The 24,820-nt window shown below is 38.0% G+C and overlaps 1 protein-coding gene across 50 annotated transcripts in view; it reads left to right on the plus strand.

The window, feature by feature from the left end:
• PKP4 (plakophilin 4) overlaps window positions 1-24,820 on the plus strand; it is a 258,819-nt gene that overhangs the window by 184,000 nt on the left and 49,999 nt on the right. For 15 of the 50 annotated variants that reach the window (XM_086354216.1, XM_086354067.1, XM_086354075.1 and 12 more), the window contains 5 exons: window positions 8,958-9,089; window positions 9,200-9,390; window positions 12,073-12,625; window positions 21,046-21,234; window positions 23,335-23,558. In XM_086354216.1, the coding sequence (XP_086210342.1) occupies window positions 9,232-9,390; window positions 12,073-12,625; window positions 21,046-21,234; window positions 23,335-23,558 (1,125 nt within the window). In that variant the 5' untranslated portion in view covers window positions 8,958-9,089; window positions 9,200-9,231. Of the gene's footprint in view, window positions 1-8,463; window positions 8,619-8,957; window positions 9,090-9,199; window positions 9,391-12,072; window positions 12,626-21,045; window positions 21,235-23,334; window positions 23,559-24,820 lie in introns of those variants that run through there. The other 35 variants (XM_086354251.1, XM_086354262.1, XM_086354323.1 and 32 more) reach the window with 5 other exon arrangements.

The following is a 24,820-nucleotide window of genomic DNA, read 5'->3' on the forward strand; positions in this document are numbered from 1 at the left end:
GTTTTAAGTCTAGTAACCGTCTGTCACTGTAGAGTTACCAGAATGTTGTTGATTATATTCTCTATGTTGTACATTACATCCTCATGACTTATTTATTTTATAACTGAAAGTTTGTACCTCTTAAGCCCTTTCACCAGTTTGCCAACTACCCCCTAAGCCCTCACCCCTTGACAGTTAGTTTTTTCTCTGTATCTATAAGTCCATTTTTGTTTTGTATTTTAGATTCCAGAAATAAATAAAATCATATGGTATTTGTCATTCTTTAACTTATTTCACTTAGCATGATACTGTATCCATGTTGTGGCAAATGACAAAATTGCATTTTTAATGGATGGGCAGTACACAATGGGATACCACATCGTTAGTCAATTCATCCGCTGGTGGACACTTAAGCTGTTTGTATATCTTGGCTATTATAAATAATGGTGCAGTGAAAATACAAGTGTATGTATCTTTTCAAATTAATGATTTCACTGTCTTCAGGTAAATATCCAGAAGTGGAATTGCTGGATCATATGGTAGTTCTGTTTTTACTATTTTGAGAAGCCTCCATCATGGCTGTACCAATTTACAATCCCACTAACACTACATGAAGATTCCCTTTTTTCCACATCATTGTTAACACCTGATTTTTGTCTTTTTGATAATAACTTCTGAGGGTATGAGATGATATCTCATTGTAGTTTTGATTTATATTTCCATATGATTAGTGAAGTTGAGCATCTTTTCTTGTGTCTATTGATCATCTGTATGTCTTCCTTATAAAAATGTTTATTCAGATCCTCTGCCCATTTTTAAATTGAACTATGGGGGATTTTTGGTGTCCATTTGTATGAGTTCTTTGTATATTTTGAATATTGACCCCCTAACAGATATATCACTTGGAGATATTTTTTCCCATTCAGTAGGCTGCTTTTTTATTTTGTTGATGTATAAAAGCTTTTTAGTTTGATATAGTCTTATTTACTTTTGCTTTTTTTGTCTTTGCCTGGGGAGGTTGATCCAAAAAAATATTAATAAGACTGTTTGTTGTCAAAGAGCATACTGCCTATGTCATCTTCTAGGGCTTAATGGTTTCAGGTCTTAACATTTAAGTCTGTAATCCATTTTGACTTTATTTTTTTGTATGTGCTATTAAAAAAAAAAAGTGACCCAGTTTTGGTCTTTTGCATGTAATTGTTCAGTTTTTCTCGGAGAAGGCAATGGCATCCTACTCCAGTACTTTTGCCTGGAAAATCCCATGGATGGAGGAGCCTGGTGGGCTACAGTCCATGGGGTCGCTAGAGTCGGACACGACTGAGCGACTTCACTTTCACTTTTCACTTTCGTACATTGGAGAAGGAAATGGCAACCCACTCCAGTGTTCTTGCCTGGAGAATCCCAGGAACGGGGAAGCCTGGTGGGCTGCCGTCTCTGGGGTTGCACAGAGTCGGACACGACTGAAGCGACTTAGCAGCAGCAGCAGCAGCAGCAGCAGTTCAGTTTTTCTAACAGCATTTATTGAAGTGACTGCCTTTCCCCTGCTGCATAATGTTGGCTTCTTTGTAGTAAATTAGTTGACCATATAACCACAAAGGTTTTGGAGTAGTTTAAGAAGAATAAGTCTTAACTTTTCTTTAAGTATTTGATAGAATTCACCTGTGAAGCCAGTCTGGGCCTGGGTTTTTGTTTGTTGGGAGTTTTTGATTACTGATTTAATTTCATTACTAGTGATTAATCTGCTCATATTTTTTTTCTTCCTGATTCAGTCCTGGAAGATTTAGTGTTTCTGGGAGTTTATCCACATCTTCTAGCTTGTCTGATTTATGGACTGTAGCCTGCCAGTCATCTCTGACTCTTTGCAACCCCATGGACTGTAACCTGCCAGGCTCTTCTGTCCATGGAATTTCCCAGGCAAGAATACTGGAGTGGGTTGCCATTTCCTTCTCCAGGGGAACTTCCCAACCCAGGAATCAAACCTGAGTCTCCCGCACTGCAGGCAGACTCTCTACCATCTGAGCCACGAGGGAAGCCCAAAGGGTCAGAAATAGTTGCCAAAAACTAGGACTGAACCAGGGACCTTCAGATCTTCAGGCTAGCATTCTCCCAACTGAGCTATTGTGGCCACCGGTTTATCTGATTTGTTAGCATGTAACTGTTTGTAGTAATCTCTTAAAATCCTCTGAATTTCTATGATGTCAGTTGTAACTTGTATTTCATTTCTAATTTTATTTGAGTCCTCTCTCTGTTTTTCTTGATGAGTATAGCCAAAAGTTTATCAATTTCGTTTGTCTTTTCAAAGAACCGGGTCTTAGTTTCATTGATCTCTTCTATTGCTTTTACTATTTATTTCTGCTCCAGTCTTTATTATTTCCTTCCTTCTGCTGACTTCTAGGCTTTGTTCTTTTTCCAGTTCCTTTAGGTGTAAGGTTAGATTATTTATTTGAGAATGTTATTATTTCCTGAGGTAGTCCTGTATCACTATTAACTTCCCTCTTAGAACGGATTTTGCCTAGTCCTGTAGAGTTTGGAGTATTTTGTTTCCACTTTGTTTTGTCTCAGAAGTATTTTTTAATTTCTAATTTGATTTCTTCTTTGACCCATTGGTTTTTTAGTTGCATGTTGTTTGGCCTTTAGATGTTTGTGTTTTTGCTAGATTTCTAGTTTCATGTGATCAGAAAAGATGCTTGATATGATTTCGGTCTTCTTAAATTTATTGAGACTTTTTTTGCAGCCTATGATCCATCCTGGAGAATGTTCTGTGTGCCTTAGAAAAGAATGTGTACTCTGCCATTTTAGGGTGCTGGAATGTTCTGTATATATATTTATTAGGTCTGTCTGATCTAATGTATTATTTAAAGTCATGTTCCCTTACTGATTTTCTGTCTGGTTCATCTGTCCATTGAAGTAAGTGTGGTGTTAAAGTCACTTATTACTATATTGCTGTCAATATCTCCCTTTATGTATTAGGTCCCCCTGTGTTGAGTGCACAGATGTTTACAAGTGTTATATCCTCTTGTTGGATTGACCCCTTTATCATTATGTAATGCCCTTCTTTCTCTCGTTACAGTTTGTATTTTAAAGTTTATTTTTCTACCCCGGCTTCCTTTTCATTTCTGTTTGCATGGAGTATCTTTTTCATCCCTTCACTTGTGTGTCGTTGGATCTGAAGCATGTCTCTTATAGGCAGCATATATATGGATCTTGTTTTTTCATCCATTCTGCCACCCTGTGTCTTTTGTTCTTGTCTGTTTCCATTAAGGGTGATTATTGATAGGCATATACTTATATCCATTGTTCATTGTTTTCTGGTTGTTTTTTATAGTTCTCTGTTCCTTCTTCTCAATCTCACTTGTGATTTGATGGCTTCCTTTAGTGTAATGTTTATGTTTCTTTTTCTTTCTTTTTTGTGTATGTGTTGTGGGTTTTTGGTTTGTGGTTACCATGAGTTTCATATACAACAACCTGTGAATATAGCATTCTATTACAAGTTGATGGTCACTTCAGTTTGTGCATATTCTAAAAGGCACTACATTTTTTACTCCCCTCCCTGAATAGTTTGTTTCTGAGGTCATATTTTTATTTTGTGTTTTACTTAACTCATTATTTTAGATATAGATGATTTTACTACTTTTGTCCTTTAACCTTCATACTGACTTTTTAGTTGATTGATCTACTACTTTTACTATATGTTTTCCTTTACGAATGCAATTTTTCCTTCATTATTTTTTTGTTTCTAGTTATAGCATTTTCTTTTCAATTTAAAAAAGTCCTTTCAACATTATTTAAAAAAAAACAGTTTAGTAATCATGAAGTTCTTTATCTTTGGCTTATTTGGGAAACCCTTTATCTCTCAATTCTGAATGATAATCTTGCCAGGTAGTATATTCTTGTTTGTGAGTTTTTCCTTTTAGTATTTTATATCATGCCACTCCTTTCTGGCCTGTGAACTTTCTGCTGAAAAATCAGCTAATAGCCTTATGGCATATTAACCTTTGTATGTGATTTTTTTGTTTTTCTTTCTTTATCTTAGCCATGTAATCATATGTCTTAGTATGGATCTCTTTGTGTTCATCTTATTTGGGACTTAGTGCTCCCTGCACCTGGATGTTTGTTTCCTTCTGCAGGTTAGGGAGCTTTCAGTCATTATTTCTTCAGATGGCTTTTCTTGTCTTTTCTGTCTCTCTTCTTCTGCAGGTCCTGTGTAATGTGAATGTTAGTATACTTAATGTTGTTGCATAGGTTCCTTAAACTTTCTTCATTTTTAAATTCTTTCTTTTCTTTTTACTCTCTTTTTGAGTGATTTTCACCATCCTATCTTCCAGATCATTGATAATGTTTTTCTTCATCTTCTAATCTGCTGATTTTCTCTAGTGTATTTTTAACATCAGTCATTTTATTCTTCACTTCTGATGGTTCTTTTTTTATATTTTCTCTCTCTTTTTTGAACTTTTCCCTGAATTTATCCATTCTTCATCCTAGTTTGGTGAGCATGTTTATGACCATTATTTGGAACTCTTTATCTACTAAGTTGTTTATCTCCATCTTGTTTTACCTTTTTTCTGAGATTTTGTCTTTTTTTTTTTTTCATTTAGAAGCTATTCCTTTGTCTCCTTGTTTTATCTAACTCTCTTGTATTTGTTACTATGCATTAGGTATATCAACTATTTCTCCTAGTCCTAAAAGAGTGGTCTCGTAAAGAAAGTCTCCTCTGAGGTCCAATGGCTCAATCCCTTCTAGTCACAAGAGCCAGGATCTCCAGGAATACCCTCTATGTGGGCTGCCTTTACTTCATGTGGTTGGACCATGATTGCTATGGGCACTCTGGTAGATTGGTGACTCCTTGGTTCAGCTAGCGGAGAGGTTTCTCCCCAGTTGCTGCAGGCACACTGATGTGTGGGTGGGGCTGGTCCACCCACAACTGGCTGTAGGTCCCAGCTGGAGCCGTTGCAGACACACTGGTATGCTGGGCTAGTTCCCTGGAGTGGAAGCCGCATTGGAGGTGTGCTGGTGCTGGCTCGGGTCACCCACTGTGGGGGCAGAGTGAGAAACGCTTTAAAGGGGCCAGTGGGGCCAGGTGGATTGATCAGGGCTGGTCCTCAGGAACACCTGGGCAAGGCTCACAGTGTTTGTTAGGTAGAAAAACAGTAACAGAAACGACACCTGCTGGCAACAGGGCACCCAGGGGAAGCAAAGAAAAATTAAAAAATGACATCTGTCAGTGTTTTCATTCCCGGAGACAGTTCCACTAGACCCCTGCCCTCTGGCAAATGTCCCCAGGTTAGTCGGTGAGTCTCCTTCTCTTATATCTTCAATGTTTTTCAAGCTGTTGCTTCTGCCCTGGGACTCGGAGAAAATGAGTTTGTGTGTGAGCTCTCTATGGGCAGATTCTTGGTTTCCCACAGCTCTCTGGCTCTCCCAGACTTAAGTTTCACTGGTTTTTAAAGCCAGGCATTATGGGGGCTCATCTTCCTGGTGCAGGTCCCCTGGGATGGAAACCTGACATGGGTCCTCGCTCCTCAGGGGTCCTCCACAATTGCACTATCTCTCCCACTGTGGGTGGCTGCACTGAGGCTTTGTGTTCTGACTAGACCACATCTCTGCCCCTCCTGCCCATCTCAGTGTGGTCTTTTCTTTGTATCCTCAGTTATAAAAAATCTGTTTTGCTAGTCTTCAGATCATCCTCAGACATGGTTGTTCTAAATGTAGGTGCCGTTTTGTATATGTATATCCATAGGAGGAACTAAGCTCAGAATCTTCCTACTCCTCCATCTCCATCCCTCTAATATTATTTATTTTAAATATCTTCTTTTACAAAAGAAGCACAATTGCTTGTCTCCTGGGTTGCAATAAAATGTTCCATAGGATAAAGAGACCAAATTGCTGAAGTACAGATTTTTAGGGTGTCTCCTACTCTTTTCTTATTTAAATAATATCCCCTAATGGTTAAAAAGAGAGAGACATACACAGAACTCTAATGGTTTTGGTTTCCATGGTGATAATTTTTTCACATTCTGACACTGCATGCCACCTAGTGTTTCCAAGCCAAAAACTTTGATGTTTTGGTATCGCAGGTTTTATCTTATACTAAAGCCGAAGCTAGAAAATATCTAAACACCTTTTTCTTTTTTAAAATGGCACATTTCCCAATGTATGTGAAGTCTTGAAGCTACCCCAGTGATTCCTCCATATCTATAGTTTGTTGCCATTTCATGTGTGGTTTTCCAGTGTTCCTTTCCTGGATGAAATAAAGGTGGATTGCTGCATAGCTCTCTGATTTCAGGTTCATCTCTTGTTTAGCTTCTCTCAGTTATTCTATTCCCTGTAAAACTCTGGTAACCCAGCAAACTATGTATTTTACTTGTTCCTCATAACACTCCTTCACAAATTGCGGTGTAAGAATGTTTAGAACTGTGGAAAAACAGAAGACTTGCAAATTGAAGCAGATAACTCTCCAGTATTATTAGCCTGATAGAGAGATAGAGCATGTTTCAGTATGTACTGGGGGAACCACATGCAATCTGAAATCTATATTGAAATTTCAAACTTAAGAATTCAGAACTGTCACAGAGCTCTGCTACCTAAAAGTGTACTGTCAAATAATAAATTTGGAGACACATTCATCAAAAACCTATTATTAAGAATGTCAGCAAATCTTCCTGGGGGCTAGGAAACAAAACCTTGGATTGAATCTGACATCAAGTTAAAGGATTAGAATGTAGGATTCCCAGTTTGCCTATAAACCCTGTTTTCACTTTTCAAACTAGCTTGATCAGCAATACCTAAAAGTTATACTTTGCTTTACAGGAGTGAGTGAAAGGTGCTCAGTCATGTCTGACTCTCTGTGACCCCATGGACTGTAGCTTGCCAGGCTTCTCTGTCCATGGAATTCTCCAGGCCAGAATGCCTGAATTCTCCAGGCCAGAATGCCGTTCTCTTCACTAGGGAATATTCCCAACCCTAACCCTAATCAAACCCAGGTCTCCCACATTGCAGGCAGATTCTTTACCATCTGAGCCACTAGGGAAGCCCTTGCTTTACATAGACAAACCTTGTTGAACACAAGTTACAGCACAATGCCAGGTGTGAATCAATACTCAGTAAAGAGAAGCCGCTATTCTTTCTGGGAATTTGTTTGCTCAGTAAGCACTTACTGAGTACCTGCTGAGTGCTATGCACCTGTCCTAGGCACTGAGGTACAACAGTAAGCAACTCAGACAAAAGTCCTTGTCCACTGTGAGCTTCTATTCTAGTGGGGAGAGATGGTGATAAGTGCTATAAATAAAGGGCAAGCTGACCTCCTGTGGTAAGTGGATACTACTTAGATACTACATCCTCTAGGAAACTTCTCCTAAGGTCCTTAACCCTAGACAGTAACACAAACACATGTTCATGTACACACATACATACACTGTCTTTTCTCAGCCACATTCTTCAGTTCAGTTCACTTTCGTTGTGTCCAACTCTTTGCAACCCCATGGACTGCAGCACGCCAGGCTTCCTTGTCCATCACCAACTCCCAGAGCTTGCTAAAACTCGTGTCCACTGATTGAGTGATGCCATTCAACTATCTTATCCTCTGTCGTCCTTTTCTCCTCCTGCCTTCAATCTTTACCAGCACTAGGGTCTTTTCCAATGAGGCACCCCTTCACATCAGGTGGTTAGAGTATTGGAGCTTTAGCATCAGTCCTTCCAATGAATATTCAGGATTGATTTCCTTTAAGATGGATTGGTTTGATCTCCTTGTAGCCCAATAGACTCTCAGGACTCTCCTTCAGCACCACAGTTCAAAAGCATATCAGTTCTTCGTCATTCAGCTTTCTTTATAGTCTAATTCTCACATCCATACATGACTACTGGAGAAACCATAGCTTTGACTGTGTGGATCCTTGTCAGCAAAGTAATGTCTCTGCTTTTTAATATGCTGTCTACATTTGTTAAAGCTTTTCTTCCAAGGACAAATTTCAGTCCTCCTTAGGACTGTGTGTTATACTCAGAATATGATACAGATTCAATTTATAAAGTGAGAGTGAAGCAGCATTCTGAAAAAAAATGTTTGTTAGCAACATGAGGGTTAAATCTGAGGAAAGAAAGACTTGTCATCAGAATTTGGGCAAATATATTTTGAAGATAATAGAGAAACAAGAACATATTCGAATGGAGTTGAATAAAATGCAGTTTACACCACCTAAATTTATAACATAAAAAGGAAGTTGGAATTGGGAAGAAGAAGAAGATAAATAGTTTTGTTTTTTAAGTTCAAGATGGCAAAATGATATAGTTGAAAATAAAACAAGATAATAGGCAAAAGAGATTTGACTAGAGAAAACAGTAATGAGGTTAAATTTGTCTGTATTCATTTGGAAAAAGACTAAAAGCATAAAAGAAGCAAATCGATAAGAAATTAAACTTTCCATTGTTGACAGTTCTGAAAACTGTGCAAAGTTTTTTTTATTTTAGTCCATATGAAATTTGACATAAAAAGCTAGCCCTGGCTTCCAGAGTTTCATCACCAAGCTCAATAATGTGGACATCATGCAAGTTTTCATTTCAAAAGTTTGACATATGGAAGATCTTTTGTTTAAATAGCATCATTCTCACTCAGTTTGTTGATCCTCTTGGAGGAAGTCACCCAGGAGGTGAGTTTTCCAAGGGAGAACAAGGTCAGTTTTCAGATTTTAATTAAATGCAGCATGTGAGTTAATTTGTAGCTGGTAATCAGGATGACAAATACTCATGAAATTTAGCAAAACATAGTAACAAACTGAGTATATGCAATACTTTTCTATAGAAAAGAGTCAAAATGACTGTGGCTTAAGGTGAAAATAGTCTTATATTAACTTGTATGAAGTCTTGAGTTGATAGTCTTGTATTAAGATTATCTGACGTTGCTAACAAATACCTGAACCTTTTTTTTTTTTTAGCAAATTTTTATATAATGTCATTCATTTTAGCTGATTAAACTTATCTTCTTACAGATGTGCCAAATACTGGTGTAAACAAACCTAGAGTTTCTGACACTGTCCACCCCAACAACTATTTCATCAGGACAGAGCCAGAACCAGGGACCCTCTACTCACCAGAACAGACGTCTCTCCATGAAAGTGAGGGTCTGTTGTATTATCTTTTAAGTATCAGATTTACTTTTAATGCTTCCATTTTGAAAATGAGCATCAGAAATGTAAAATAAAGGCATTTCCTGCTGGTTTCATTCCTGCAGGATCTTTGGGTAACTCAAGAAGTTCAACACAAATGAATTCTTATTCCGACAGTGGATACCAGGAAGCAGGGAGTTTCCACAACAGCCAGAACTTGAGTAAAGCAGATAACAGACCACAGCATTCATTCGTAGGATCAACTAATAACCACCTGGTGAGGAATTCAAGAGCTGAAGGGCAAACACTGGTTCAGGTAAGCCAAACACATCAAGATCTTTGTAAAGAAATGCCCTCCTAATTGATTATGTGTTATTAATTTAAATATTCTTTATTGAAAGTAAACCCAATGTGTACAATTTTGAAGTTCTAGAATGGATGACACAGCAAAATCATTTTATACCATGAGGCTAATGAAATTTTAAACTTGAAAACTAAAAATGTATTAGTTCCTACTAATTAAATCTGATAAATTCTAGATACAGGAGAGTAGTTTTCTGAAAGCAACAAGTTTGGCATCAGGAGAGTAGTCCAGGGAGAGTGTGAGAGAACTGGGTGGTATATTCTAGTGTAGTTGTGGGTTCCTCAGAATACTAGAGCTAAAATGTGCTGTAAAGAGTCCTAGAGGGGCAGAGCACAGTTCCCACACTTGTATAAAATGGGACTGGTCCATTCTAACCAAAGGTTTTGCCTTCATCATTGGAATTTTTCTCTGAAAACACGTATCTTTACTAGAATATAGATATTCCTGCCTATAGAAAGCTAGTGTATAGAAGGATAACCATTCTGTTAAGTTATGATTTTCTTACTTGATGTTAATAATAATAATGCATATATGTTTATGAAAACTCCTTAGCTCCTCACTCATTGCCACTTTATTCACTCAGTCTTCCAGCATATGCCAAAATTAGTAGAAGTTATAGGAGTCCCAAGTGGCAGTAACCAGTAAGGATGACTTTCTGGCCAAGTGCCCCAGTGATTTCTCTGGAGCTGAAAAATGGCACGATGATCAAAGAAGTTAGTGTAACACTAATCTCTTCATGTAATACAGGAAGCCCTGAAGGTACACACAGCAGTAGGCCAATGTTCCCAGTGCCAAAGGAGAAATACAATATGACTTTGGCTCAACAATTTAAGGGAAACTTTTAGGTATTAAGAAACATTTCTGTATTAAAACAAACACAAATATGGAGCATGAATTTTTAAGCTAGGACAGGCAGTCTTGTGCCCATAGCAAACTGCTTCCAGCTGCAGCACCCCCCCCCCCACCTCCACCCCACCCCTTCCTCAGATGATACATTTACTCCTCTGCTGTTCAGGATTCACTGAGGGAATGGTTTGACAAGCTTTACACTAAATGTTCATCTGTTTAGGTCAATCTCTATGTCGGCATGTCTAAAGTCACACTTCTGAATAATAATTACAAAGATTTTCTATTTTGCCCCTAAGGGTGGTCATGTTGACTTTTTGTTTAATTTTTTTTTTAAACTTAGGTAAGTTGATCTTGTTCCTGGAAGTTGCAAGGGGGTCTTTATATTTGCATGTATTTCAGGAAACACAGATTGAAGCCATCTGAGCCAAGTGTCATCCTTTTTTGATAGTAAACAACTTATATGTGGGACTTTTAAAATTACCTTTAGTACTATTAATAAACCCCAAGCACAGATTTTAATTTTCCAACTGCCTACTAATTTTTAAACCACCTCTTTCTTGCCTTATTATGTATTTACAGTCCCCTTCCCTCCCCAGACCTTCTCTTTTCCATGGCTATTGCCTTCACAGAATTCTTGAGTTTGAGCACCTGAGTGGTCTCAGACCCGTGTTTCAGGCAACCAGTTGCTTGTGACACATGGAGACAGAGCATATTTCCTCTTATAGCATCTAAGAATATACAAAGTCCTTGAGTCATCCTTGTTTCTTCCTTTATTGCCCCAATTAAAAGTAACAGGAGGTGGATGACGAGTGAACTCTAGTCATCACTAGGGAAATACAGAAAGCTCAGTTCTGAGCTTGTAACCCAACACCCCAGTCCAGCCACTGTTCCTTTTTATTGTCGTCCTGCATGAAGACAGAGATCTGAGATGCAATTTTGCAAGAGTCTGTGGACTCATAGAACTGGCCATGGCAGAGATGTTCCTTCTTTCCCAGCTGGCCAGAACCCAATGGAGATTTTGAGCATTCCTCCTGCTGCAGCAGATTTGAGGGCTGATTATTCATATGTCTTTCAATCCACCAGCTTAAGACAAGAGCCTATAAATCAAAGGAGATAGAAAGAAATGGCTGAAATCACTAGCAGCCACAATGAAGCTAAAAGAAAAGACAGATTTGGCTAGAGCACTTGTACAGTGCTCACAGAGGAGACCTTTGGACCTCAGACCCTATCCAAATGTTCAGTTATTCCACTTTGAGAGAATACCTTCCTTTTGTAAATGGGGTCAACCCATAAAGACAGATATAAAGACAGGTATAGATACTGCTCTAACTTAACAGATTGAAAACGTTTTGTTTTACACAAATGGGTTACCTTAGCCAAACTTAGATTTACAGGGTACAAAGTAAGTACACTATTCCAGTGGCCCTTCACGCTTGAGATACATCATACTATGTGTTGTGAAAAGTGCATGGGCAGAGGGTAACATCAAATAAAGACAAAGGTAAAAGGAATATTAAATGTCTTTGTATCTCTCCTTACGGGTTGGTTTTAGTATTCTGAAAGGGAAAGGTGGAGGTTAACAATCACCAAAAACAAAAAAAAGTAGCACAAGAAAAACAGAATAAGGAAAAATTAAGATTCAGCTCTGTAGCTCAAAAAGGAAAGGAAATGCCTGAAATAAATAGTGAGTTCACATTCTGTAGTTAGCTATGTGCATGCTTTTCTGTAATGACCATGGATACACAACCCTGGATAAACCATTCTCTTTTCTCCCCCTTCCATCAGCCATCAGTGGCCAATCGGGCCATGAGAAGAGTTAGTTCAGTTCCATCTAGAGCACAGTCTCCTTCCTATGTTATCAGCACAGGCGTGTCTCCTTCAAGGGGGTCACTGAGAACTTCTCTGGGTAGTGGATTTGGCTCTCCCTCTGTAACCGACTCCCGACCACTGAACCCCAGTGCATACTCCTCCACCACATTACCTGCTCAGCGGGCAGCTTCTCCATACTCTGCACAGAGACCCGCCTCCCCATCAGCTGTACGTCGGATTGGGTCGGTCACCTCCCGGCAGACCTCCAATCCCAACGGACCAACCCCTCAGTACCAAACCACCACCAGAGTGGGGTCCCCACTGACGCTGACGGACGCGCAGACTCGAGTAGCTTCCCCATCCCAAGGCCAGGTCGGGTCATCGTCCCCCAAACGCTCAGGGATGACTGCCGTACCACAGCATCTGGGACCTTCACTGCAAAGGACTGTTCACGACATGGAACAATTCGGACAGCAGCAGTATGAAATCTACGAGAGGATGGTTCCACCTCGGCCAGACAGCCTGACAGGTGAGTACAAAGTGACACCCCTACACAAGCCCAGTGGGAAAGTGTTCCATGCAACCGTTGCTAAAACAGAGCATATAATGTGGAAAAACATTATATTTTTATCTCAAAATTTGTGCCACAATGTACCGCAGACCTCAGGCTGACTTTTCTTTCAGGCTTTATACTTTTTAATGCATCAAATTATATACATTTATATCACCAGACCTCTTTTGCAATTAAAACATTTCCCCCATCCCTCAGAAAACTAGGATATAAAAGGTAGGTACTTTTTGCATATTAGAAGAATTGGCTAGAATTCTAAACTGTTGGTTGCGGTTTTTCATAGTGAAATATTTTTCACTAGCTAGGCCTACCCATTGGAGAAGGAAATGGCAACCCGCTCCAGTGTTCTTGCCTGGAGAATCCCAGGGACGGGGAAGCCTGGTGGGCTGCCATCCATGGGGTCGCACAGAGCCGCACACGACTGAAGCGACTCAGCAGCAGCAGGCCTACCCATACTCAAAACCCTAAATTATGTTAAAAGGTGGTATCAGAATGTCTATTCAAATATAATTTTTTTAAAGAAATGCCTTACTAGTGTAGACTAGAATGTGGATTTCCTTACCTACTGCCTTGATTTTTAGCACCCCAATGGGAAATGCACAAAGTTCTTATGAATTGCCTTCAAATGCCACTTAGATTAAGTCAGAAAGACACCAACCAGATCACTGATAGTACAGCTGTTTCTTTCGGAGTTTTCTCATCGTGGGTTTTCTACAGGATGTACAGACTTTTGATTAAAATGATATTCATCTTTAGCTAGTAAAAAAAAAGTTAAAACTATGCAGGAAAATAAAAATTGTGAAGTGAAAGTCTCAGCCCCCTCTTACCCTCACCCAATCCCACTCCCCAGTTTATGTGTCTTCCAGACTGTTTGATTATATATAAGTATATACATTATATATAGATGTGCACACACTGTATTTTTTATGCTGTTGGAGCTCTATTATGTATATCTCCTATACCTTCTTTTTTTTTTTTTTTTTAATGTATCTGAGGGTTCTACCTCATTCTCTCAAGGAATGCCTAGGACCTTATTTTATAGACATATTATAATTTGTTTAATCACTTCTGTATTAACAGACATTTAGATATCCTCATTTTTAGCTGTTAGAGACAATCATACAATATATATTACTCTTCCTGCATATCTGCACATAGCTTACTAAGATAACTGTGAGATCCATTTCTTGAAGTAGGACTGCTGGATCAAAATATGTGTTTGTGTTTTCTTAATGAAATACTGTCAAACTGCCCCCACTAAACTTTTATAGATTTTTCTTTCTACTAGTAGCTTGAGTGCCTGTTCCCTACACCTTCACTAGCACTGCATATTGTCCAGGTGTTTCATCTCTGCCAGTCTGTGCCTCATTGTTTTAAGAGACCTGTGTTGAGTAATGACTGAGGTTGATGATTTGATGTTTATCAGCCATTTTATTGCTTTACTGCAAACTGCAAGTTCAGGTCCTTTGTCTGTTTTTTTAAAATTTGTAAATGCTTTTTATACTTGAAATAAATTGACCCCTTGTAATATGCTTCTCAATTATTTTTCATTTCATAATTTGTCTTTTGACTGTTTTTTTGTTATTTCTTACACAGAAGTTTTTAATATTTATTTTGTATGATAAAATTAATATCCTTTCCTTATGGCTTCTGGGAAAAATAAAGCCCTTTTGAGATTTTCTAATTGCATGATCTTGCACAAAGAATAAATATTGAACTTGATTTTGAGCTCAAGGAAATTCCTATTGGAGAAACTAGCTCTTTTTCATTCAGCCATCAGAAGGGTACACTGGCTTAGATATTTTCTGGCACGGCTCTGGAAAGCATGCAACAGAGTGAGGTAGGGATCATCGATGACACGCCTCCTCCAAAGGAAGCCTGAAGAGAGAAATAGTTCTGAGGATTCCTGTTCCCCCTACCCACACCCCTCCCTATTTATGAACAGTGGCTGAAATCCATGTTTGCAGGAGAGCACAGAGAAAACCAGGAAAGAAAGTGGGCACAGAAAGGACCGTCTCCATGTTTAACCCTGAGGAGCTGGACTTTTGTGGTTTAAGAAACCTGCTTCTCTTCACATTGCAGGTGAAGTTAAACTTTATGTTTCAGGGGAAAAAAATTATAGCCTACTATGGATTTTTTTGTTCCCCTGAATACCACAATGTTCAAAAGAAGCAAAGCATTTCTTAAAAATGCTGTATGGAAGCTTTGGTTCCCATCATCTGTCCACCTGCCCAGTTATTCTGAATGTAGATCCTAACTTGTAAATTCCTTTCTTTTTTTAATTTCAGAAAGTGATGTGCTTGTCATATTTACTATGGTTCTTGAGTTCAAAGACTTAACAACCTGCTAATTGAAAAGCCTAAAGCAATATTTTGTAATAGATTCAGACACTTGAATATTTGGTGATCACAATTTAAGTGATGTGTATAAATTATGTCCTACAACAGAAAAATATGTCTGCCCCAACACATTCATTAAAATATAACCATAGCATATTAAGGCAAGTTTTGAGAATAAAAAGAATTCACATTTGAAAGATAAATGTATGTTTGTTTTCACTGACTTAAATATAGAGGTGTTAAATCAAAAGGAATATATCATTGAGGTAGGTAAACTTGATATGTATTTGTGGAATTGCAGCAAATTGTCTTCCACTTCAAAAGATACTAAATTATAGTAGCCTTTCTACAAAATCACCTTACTTAATCTGTTCAGTTCAGTTCAGTTCAGTTCAGTCACTCAGTCATGTCTGACTCTTTGTGAACCCATGGACTGCAGTACACCAGACTTCCCTGTCCATCACCAACTCCCAGAGTTTACTCAAACTGATGTCCATTGAACTCGATGATGCCACCCAACCATCTCATCCTCTGTCGTCCCCTTCTTCTCCTGCTTTCAGTCTTCCCCAGCATCGGGGTCTTTTCAAATGAATCAGCTCTTCGCATCAGGTGGCCAAAGTATTGGAGTTTCAGCTTCAGCATTAGTTCTTCCAATGAATATTCAGTACTGATTTCCTTTAGGATGGACTGGTTGGATCTCCTTGCAGTCCAAGGGACTCTCAAGAGAGTCTTCCAAAAGCATCAGTTCTTCAGTGCTCAGCTTTCTTTATGGATCAACTCTCACATCCATACATGAATGACTACTGGAAAAACCATAGCTTTGACTCTGTGGACATTTGGTGGCAAAGTAATGTCTTTGCTTTTTAATATGCTGTCTAGGTTGGTCATAACTTTTCTTCCAAGAAGCTAGCATCTTTTAATTCCATGGCTGCAGTCACCATTTGCAGTGATTTTGGAGTCCAAAAAAATAGTCTCTCACTGTTTGCATTGTTTCCCCATCTATTTGCCATGAAGTAATGGGACCAGATGCCATGATCTTAGTTTGCTGAATGTTGAGTTTTAAGCCAACTTTTTCACTCTCCTCTTTCCCTTTCATCAAGAGGCTCTTTAGTTCTTCTTCACTTTCTGCCATAAGAGCAGTGTCATCTGCATATCTGCTGCTGCTGCTAAGTCACTTTAGTCACGTCCAACTCTGCGACCATACAGACCACAGCCCACCAGGCTCCTCTGTCCCTGGTATTCTCCGGCAAGAACACTGGAGTGGGTTGCCATTTCCTTCTCCAGTACATGAAAGTGAAAAGTGAAAGTGAAGTCACTCAGTCGTGTCCAACTCTTCACGACCCCATGGACTGCAGCCTACCAGGATCCTCCATCCATGGGATTTTCCAGGCAAGAGTACTGGAGTGGGTTGCCATTGCCTTCTCCGTCTGCATATCTGAAGTTATTGATATTTCTCCCGGCAATCTTGATTCCACCTTGTGCTTCATCCCCCCCAGCGTTTCTCATGATGTACTCTGCATAGAAGTTAAATAAGCAGAGTAACAATATACAGCCTTGATGTACTCCTTTCCCCAGTTGGAACCAGTCTGTTTTTCCATGTCTAATACTAACTGTTGCTTCTTGACCTGCTTAAAATTTCTCAGGAGTCAGGTAAGGTGGTCTGGTATTCCCATCTCTTAAAGAATTTTCCACAGTTTATCGTGATCCACATAGTCAAAGGCTTTGGCATAATCAATAAAGCAGAAGTAAATGTTTTTCTGGAACTCTCTTGCTTTTTCAGTGATCCAGCAGCTGTTGGCAGTTTCATATTTTAAATTTTCATATTTCATCTTCCTTTTTAAACCCAGCTTAAACATCTGGAAGTTCACGGTTCATGTACTATTGAAGCCTGGCTTGGAGAATTTTGAGCATTATTTTGCTAGTGTGCGAGATGAGTACAATTGTGCAGTAGTTTGAGCATTCTTTGGTATTGCCTTTCTTTGGGACTGAAATGAAAACTGACCTTTTCCAGTCCTGTGGCCACTGCTGAGTTTTCCAAATTTGCTGGTATATTGAGTGCAGCACTTTCATAGCATCATCTTTTAGGATTTGAAATAGCTCAGCTGGAATTCATCACCTCCACTAACTTTGTTCGTGATGATGCTTCCTAAGGCACAGTTGACTTCTCATTCCAGGATGTCTGGCTCTAGGTGAGTGATCACACCATCATGGGTATCTGGGTCATGAAGATCTTTTTTTTTGTATAGTTCTTCTGTGTATTCTTGCCACCTCTTAATATCTTCTGCTTCTATTAGGTACATACCATTTCTGTCCTTTATTGTGCCCATCTTTGCATGAAATATTCCTGTGGCATCTCTAATTTTCTTGAAGAGATCTCTAGTCTTTCACATTCTATTGTTTTCCTCTATTTCTTTGCATTGGTCACTGAGGAACATTTTCTTATATATCCTTGCTCTTCTTTGGAACTCTGCATTCAAATGGGTGTATCTTTTATTTTCTCCTTTGCCTTTAGCTTCTCTTCTTTTCTTAGCTATTTGTAAGGCCTCCTCAGATAACCATTTTGCCTTTTTGCATTTCTTTTTCTCTGGGATGGTCTTGATCACTGCCTCCTGTACAATGTTACGAACCTCCATCCTTAGTTCTTCAGGCACTCTTGTCTATCAGATCTAATCCCTTGAATCTATTTGTCACTTCTACTGTTTAATCATAAGGGATTTGATCTAGATCATACCTGAATGGTCTAATGGTTTTCCCTATTTTCTTCAATTTAAGTCAGAATTTTGCAATAAGCAGTTCATGATTGGAGCCACAGTCAGCTCCTGGTCTTCTTTTTTCGGACTGTATAGAGCTTCTCCATCTTTGGCTCCAAAGAATATAATCAGTCTGATTTCCATATTGACCATCTGGTGATGGCCGTGTATAGAGTCTTCTCTTGTGTTGTTGGAAGAGGGTGTTTGCTATGACCAGTGCATTTTCTTGGCAAAATTCTCTTAGCTTTTGCCCTGCTTCATTTTGTACTCCAAGGCCAAATTTTCCTGTTACTCCAAGTATCCCTTGACTTCCTACTTTTGCATTCCAGTCTCCTGTAATGAAAAGGACATCTTTTTTGCATGTTAGTTCTAGAAGGTCTCGTAGGTCTTCATAGAACTTGAATGTTACTGGTTGGGGTGTAGACCTGGATTGAATGTGATACTGAATTTACCTTGGAAATGAACAGAGATCATTTTGTTGTTTTTGAGATTACACCCTAGAACTGCATTTTGGACTCCTTTGTTGACTATGAGGGCTACTCCATTTCTTCTAAGCGATTCCTGCCCGTAGTAGTAGATATAATGGTCATCTGAGTTAAATTCGCCCGTTCCAGTCCATTTAAATTCACTGATTCCTAAAATATCGATGTTTACTCTTGCCATCTCTTGTTTGACCACTTCCAATTTACCTTGATTCATGGACCTAACATTCCAGGTTCATATGCAATATTGCTCTTTACAGCATCAGACTTTACTTCCCTTACCAGTCACATCCACAACTGGGCGTTGTTTTCACTTTGGCTGCATCTCTTCATTCTTTCTGAAGTTATTTCTCCACTCTTGTGCAGTAGCATATTGGGCATCTACCAACCGGGGGAGTTCATTTTTCAGTGTCTTATCTTTTTGCCTTTTCATACTGTTCATGGGGTTCTCAAGGCAGGAAAACTGAAGTGGTTTGCCATTCCTTTCTCCAGTGAACCACATTTTGTCAGAACTCTCCACCACGTCCATCTTGGCTGGCCCAGCACGGCATGGCTCATGGTTTCATTGAGTTAGACAAGGCTGTGGTCCATGTGATAGGTTTGAACTTAATCTATTGGGGCTATATAATTTTGTAATTTTTTAATTGTTAATCTTTAAGACTGTGTATTTTTGTTTTAATGCATGAGTAGGTAAATAAAAATATTAACCATAATATTACAAGGATTTCTAATATCAAAAAATTGCTGTGTCTCACTGTAATTCTTAAGTTCTTTATTTCCTGTTGTAATCTGTCACATACAGTAATTTCATCTCAGTAGGAATCCTGTATCAGGGAATGTTCACTGGATACTTTCTATGGTTGTAAGTGTTAACAAGCTCATTTGGGTCCTTATGAAATCATAGTAAATGGCCACAAAAGTTTGCATATTACATGAATGCCATTGAAGACTCCAGCCAGATACTTGCACAATGAGCCTGTCACATTTTGAATGGAACAGAATGCTGTGGTCTCGTTTCACACCACAGTGGGAGTGGGCCAACGGGACTTGGCAGGCTTTAGGAGCATCCAGGGCTCAACTTGCCTTGGCCCAAGTGTTTGTGATCTTCAGTCTCACAGTAAATCAGGTATTCTACTGAATATGAAAATAGCACCTCATACTGATAAGATTTCCAAGGACTAGGTACATTTTGCTGCCCAGTTTTCATCACAGTTAACAAACAATGCTGGCACTTTTGTTCAGGATTCTCATGGGCTTTATAAAGAAATGGAGTTTATACTCTCTAAGAATGAGAAATCTGCCAGTAAATACAAAGCTGAAATCCTCAAATAAGAACTTTACAATAACAATCATAATATCATCCTTAGAGTTACATGGGCTTCCATGAGCCCCTGGTGAACTGACCTCCCTCTTTAACCTTGTTTGTGGAGGGCTCTGTCCAGTCAGGATTTCTCACACTGTATGTCATTGATCCTTGAGAAGTAGTTTTGTCCAGTGTTGAGTGTGCAGTGACGGAGAGGGTACAGAGAGAGCTTCCACTCAGCCCTCCTCAAAAGCTCTCTGAAGAGGATGAACTGCATTTCCTTTTCGGCTCTGTTTCCTCAATTTTGGAATGGGAAGATTTGACTGAATAATTCCCCAATGACAAGATTATATAAACCTGTGATCTTTATTTCAGCAAGTGGGTAGCCAGTAGCCAAAACCCACATTTGTTCATTTAATTTCTTCCCATGTCACATTGCTCTCTGGGATAGGTAATAATCATTCATTTTAGAAGCTTTATGTATTAACTCTCTTGCCACTCCTCACTAAGCAACATATAATTATCACTCACATTCAGCCCCATTTGTTTTTAGTTATGCTATGATTATGTGAGCTAACAGGATGTGAATGATTGTATCTTTTTGTAATGAGTTACTGTGTTGACTGTTTGCAATCTTTTTAAAAGCAAATATATGCTGACTGACTTCAGATATGTTTGTGCTTTTCCTTCCTCATATTTGGAATATAACCTGAGTTGATACTCTTACAAAGTGACAGATTTTGCTTACTAATGATGACAAATCATACATTTCTGAGCATCATAGTACAGAAAATACTACGTCACTTTTTTAAAGAAATTAAAATATTTGGGTTTGGAATCTGCATTATAAACAGTTTGAATGAAAGAGTGGTTGAAGTAACAATACTAATACACTAACTTTGTACTTTTCCTTTATACCAGAAAGAAGGTAAACAAGAATCTGGTATGTGGGTTCCTGGAAAAATCCCTGTTTTGGTTTTGTCTTGTTTTTTTTTTTTTAATTGCAATAACAAATAATAAAATAATGCTTTATACATCTTATTAGTTTGCTGATGGTTTTTTAAACTCTATAACATAAAATTTCATTTTTCTGTAAAAAATTTGCATGAGTAAATTGAGACAAAGGTCCGAACAGTTCTTGAATATCAGCCTATTTGTAAGTACTGTGATGTAGGTGTTATCTTAAGCATTGGGATTTAAAGAGGTGTGGGACATGGTGGCGTGCTCTTTTTGGTTGCCATCATAAAATAACTTACAGTTGGGGGATGAATTTCAGAATATCAAGCCATTTAATAATTTTGTGTGTATATATGTATATTTTAGAAAATTTGCATTTATCCTGCTGCCAGGAGAAAGTCTTACTTTTAGAGTGTATATGGTATCCTGTAAAACTCACTGGGTTTGGTGTTTAGACTCAGCATTTGGTCATATTGATTAGGAGTTATACTTTTCACCTCACCACAGTGTTCCAAGTTTCTTAATGATGTAATTTTCCTGCCTGTAGGCTTACGGAGTTCCTATGCTAGTCAGCACAGCCAACTTGGACAAGACCTTCGTTCAGCTGTGTCTCCCGACTTGCACATCACTCCTATATATGAGGGGAGGACCTATTATAGCCCAGTGTACCGCAGCCCAAACCACGGAACCGTGGAGCTCCAGGGATCACAGACAGCGCTGTACCGCACAGGCTCAGGTGGGCGTCTGCTCTCTTCAGTTCCTTTCTTACTTTCACAGGTCCAAGAGTAGAGGATTTTATTGAGATGGGTTTCCTGGTAGAATGAACTCACATTGTCCATTTGGATGTTAGATAAACAGTTACAAAAGTAGATCAATAAACAGGAAAATAGAAGTTCAATTAGTACCTATTTATTTGTTGGCTTCCCTGGTGGCTAAGATGGTAAAGAATCTGCCTGCAATGCAGGAGATCTAGGTTTAATCCCTGGGTCAGAAAGATCTCCTGGAGAAGGGAATGGCTACCGACTCCAATATTCTTACCTGGAGAAATCCATGGACAGAGGAATGTAGTACCTGGTGGGCTACAGTTCATAGGAGTTGGACATGACTGAACAACTCTCACATCATAGATAATATATTTTTATCATAGTTCAGTCTAAACAGTTATACTTTAGTTCACAAATAAGTTTGTATAGCTATAAATCTGACTCCCTGAGTTCAAAGCATATCAGAAAGAAAAGTTTTGGGGAATATTTCTTTGTAATTTTTGTTGCCTAGAATACATCTTTAGAGAAAATCCTATGTGAGCTATTGGCTTGTCTTTGATTTGGCACATATGTGGCCCAGGTATATTTGGTATTACTCTTTTTTGATACTGAATTTTTTCTGAATGTTTAAGTGGTAGGATGTGAAATAAATATTCCTTATGATGGACTCAATCTAGGGCAGAATGCAGTGCTGACAGTTATAAAAATAGGGAGCTAGTGGAGGAAGGATTGAGAGTTTGGGATTAGCACATGCAAACTAGCATATGTAGGATTGACGAACAACAAAGACTTACTGTGTAGCACAGGGAACTATATTCAGTATCCTGTGATTAACCAGAATGGAAAAGAATAGGAAAAAGAATTTATATATATGTGTATATATATATGAAATGGAGTCACTTTGCTATAAGGCAGAAATCAATTCAACATTGTAAATCAACTATACTTCAATAAAAAATTTTTAAGTCAAAAAAGGAAAAACAGGGAGCTAGTGAATCACATTCTTGCACCCCTGGCCTCGTGTGTGCCACTCCATAGTCACTGATAGAGCAGAAACTAGAGCCTGTGACCCCGGGAGCTGCCAAGTTGTGCTACCAGTCTAGTTTATAGATTCTCAAGAGGACCCTTTTAAAAACAAATAATAATAAATTAGTATAGATTTATTAACATACCCATAAATGAATTCTAGATAGCAATGATAACACCCTAAAGGCACAACTCTAAGAGCCATATCTCACAGACCACCACGAGGGAAAAGACTGTTATTGCAAAAACTGACAGTTGGGTCCACTGTGGGATATTTCTTCTAAGAGAATGTTAAAATTTTTAATAGATGTTAGTGGAGAAATATTTCACTCTTTTGGTCTACACATTGAAGAATTTTTTGTGAGGTTTAAGAAATAAATAATGTTACTAAAATATGTTAATTGCAGGAAGATTATAAACACAATCGTTGGAGAGCTACCTATTGCAATAATTTGGAAAAAAATATTAAACACACTGTGCAATACTTTATACATAACATCAGGCAACAATTTTAGGGAGTAGCTTTAAAAGAATTTGATTGATTTATCAGTCTTCTTTCCTATAAAGTTTTTTTTCAATGTTATCAAAATCACACGTCTATAAATAAAATGTACATCAAAATAAGTAACCAGTATTCACTACATGTCCAAAGATTGGTTTCAATAATCTATAAGTTTGAAAAAATATCTTGCTTGTTTTTTATTGCTAAAATTAAGTTATAAAATTTTCCTATTTATTTCTAAGATCATTTTTCTTTCTTTCACTTGCAGTTTTGTTACTGAATCTTAAATATATTAAGACTCACTATGGGAATAGATTTATAGTTTCATTTTTGCTCTTTCCTGCTAATAAAATTGATATTAATATTTGTGTTATATTAAAAATTTCAGTTCCTTTTCCCACTAATGAACTAGATTGGTAATATCTAAAAGTAAGCAATTTATATAATTGTTAAAAACCCTTCTTAAAAGTAAAACCATTTTTACTTTGAAAATTATTTCTTTGTGGAGAACATACTAATCCTTTTTAAAATGTTGACTTTCTAGTAGGTGTTGGAAATCTGCAAAGGACGTCCAGCCAACGAAGTACCCTTACATACCAAAGAAATAATTATGCTCTGAACACAACAGCTACCTATGCGGAGCCCTATAGGCCAATACAGTACCGAGTGCAAGAGTGCAATTATAACAGGCTTCAGCACGTAGCACCGGCTGATGATGGCACAACGAGATCCCCGTCAATAGACAGCATTCAGAAAGACCCCAGGCAAGTACTAGTCAAGAGTCTCCAGAATGCCACCGTATCTCAGGAGTCAACCCTTTCCTTCATTCTTTTTTTTTTCCCAAGTTGCCCTATCTATTATAGCGTCAGTAAATTCTCATCTTTAATATTTTGCAGCACTGTATGTCACTGAGGTTAATTTTTAAAGATAGTTTCCTTCTTTTGGTGCATTAATAATAAAGTTAGAGAATGCACAGGTCAAAATATTTTACCAAGGCAACTACTTGAGAGCCTTAGTCTGAATTACACAAAAGATTTTAAAGGATCATTTTATACCCTTTCTTTTATCTTGACTGATTTTTTAGATGATGGCTTCAGAAAATGCATGAGGTTTTATATTGGGAAGTCCCAGTGTCACGTATATTTTGAATCATGTTGGTCAGTGCTGTATTGTGCTTTTATCAACTAGGTCCTTTGAAAAGCTTTTTGCCATTTAGGGGGAAATAGTTTACAAGAAATTGTCATATTGCATAAACAAAAAATATTTATTTCCTTGTTTTAATTTTATTTGGTCTTGTAGAAAAAGTGTTTTATTAAGATATACACGAGTCATTTAGTACTTGATTGATTTTGAAAAACTAGCTTCATGTCATTAATGAAAGTCATTTAAAATATTCAGGAAATAAAGATTTTTAGAAACTAAAAGAGAGTTTTAACTTCTGAAAGAGTGATATTATTTCTAAATTTTAAGCAGCTTGAGTGTTATTTTAAGGCATATATTAGCAAGATTTCATTCTCTCTTCACCCACAAATAGTTATTTCACTGAAAGATTGTTATAATTATCAATTCATTTTTAGCAGCCTACCAGCTCATTCTAATGAATGTGAATTTAAAGCATGAGTGAGCTTTGGTTATTAAAACAAAATAACTTTAGATACTTTGAACTGAGTGGGAAGCCCACTCCCCCACTAAAACTACTCCACCTATTCACTCTTTTGCCTAAATTTTTTTTACAGTGTATGTGTACATTTGATTCAGCTATTCCTGTTTGCCACCATTCTGTCATTTTAAGGATTTTTTAAAATAATTTGTCTAATAGCACCTCCAGTATAATTAAATTAAAATTTTTTACATGATTTTGTTTTTTTGAAGTCCTCACAGGAACAACAGAGTAGGGCACTCTGATAATACAGAAATTCTCTAAAGGGTTTTGAATTGTAGATAATTTAGAGCATACCTTGGCTGAACCTGCTGAGACGAGAATAGCTATCCAGAAAATCAGTGAAGTGATTAGAGCTTTGAGTTTAGTA

This window comes from Bos grunniens, chromosome 2 (assembly GCF_055505025.1).
Source record: "Bos grunniens cultivar Pamir isolate PY7600 chromosome 2, Bosgru_T2T1.0, whole genome shotgun sequence".
In the NCBI taxonomy this organism is placed as follows: Eukaryota; Metazoa; Chordata; class Mammalia; order Artiodactyla; family Bovidae; genus Bos; species Bos grunniens.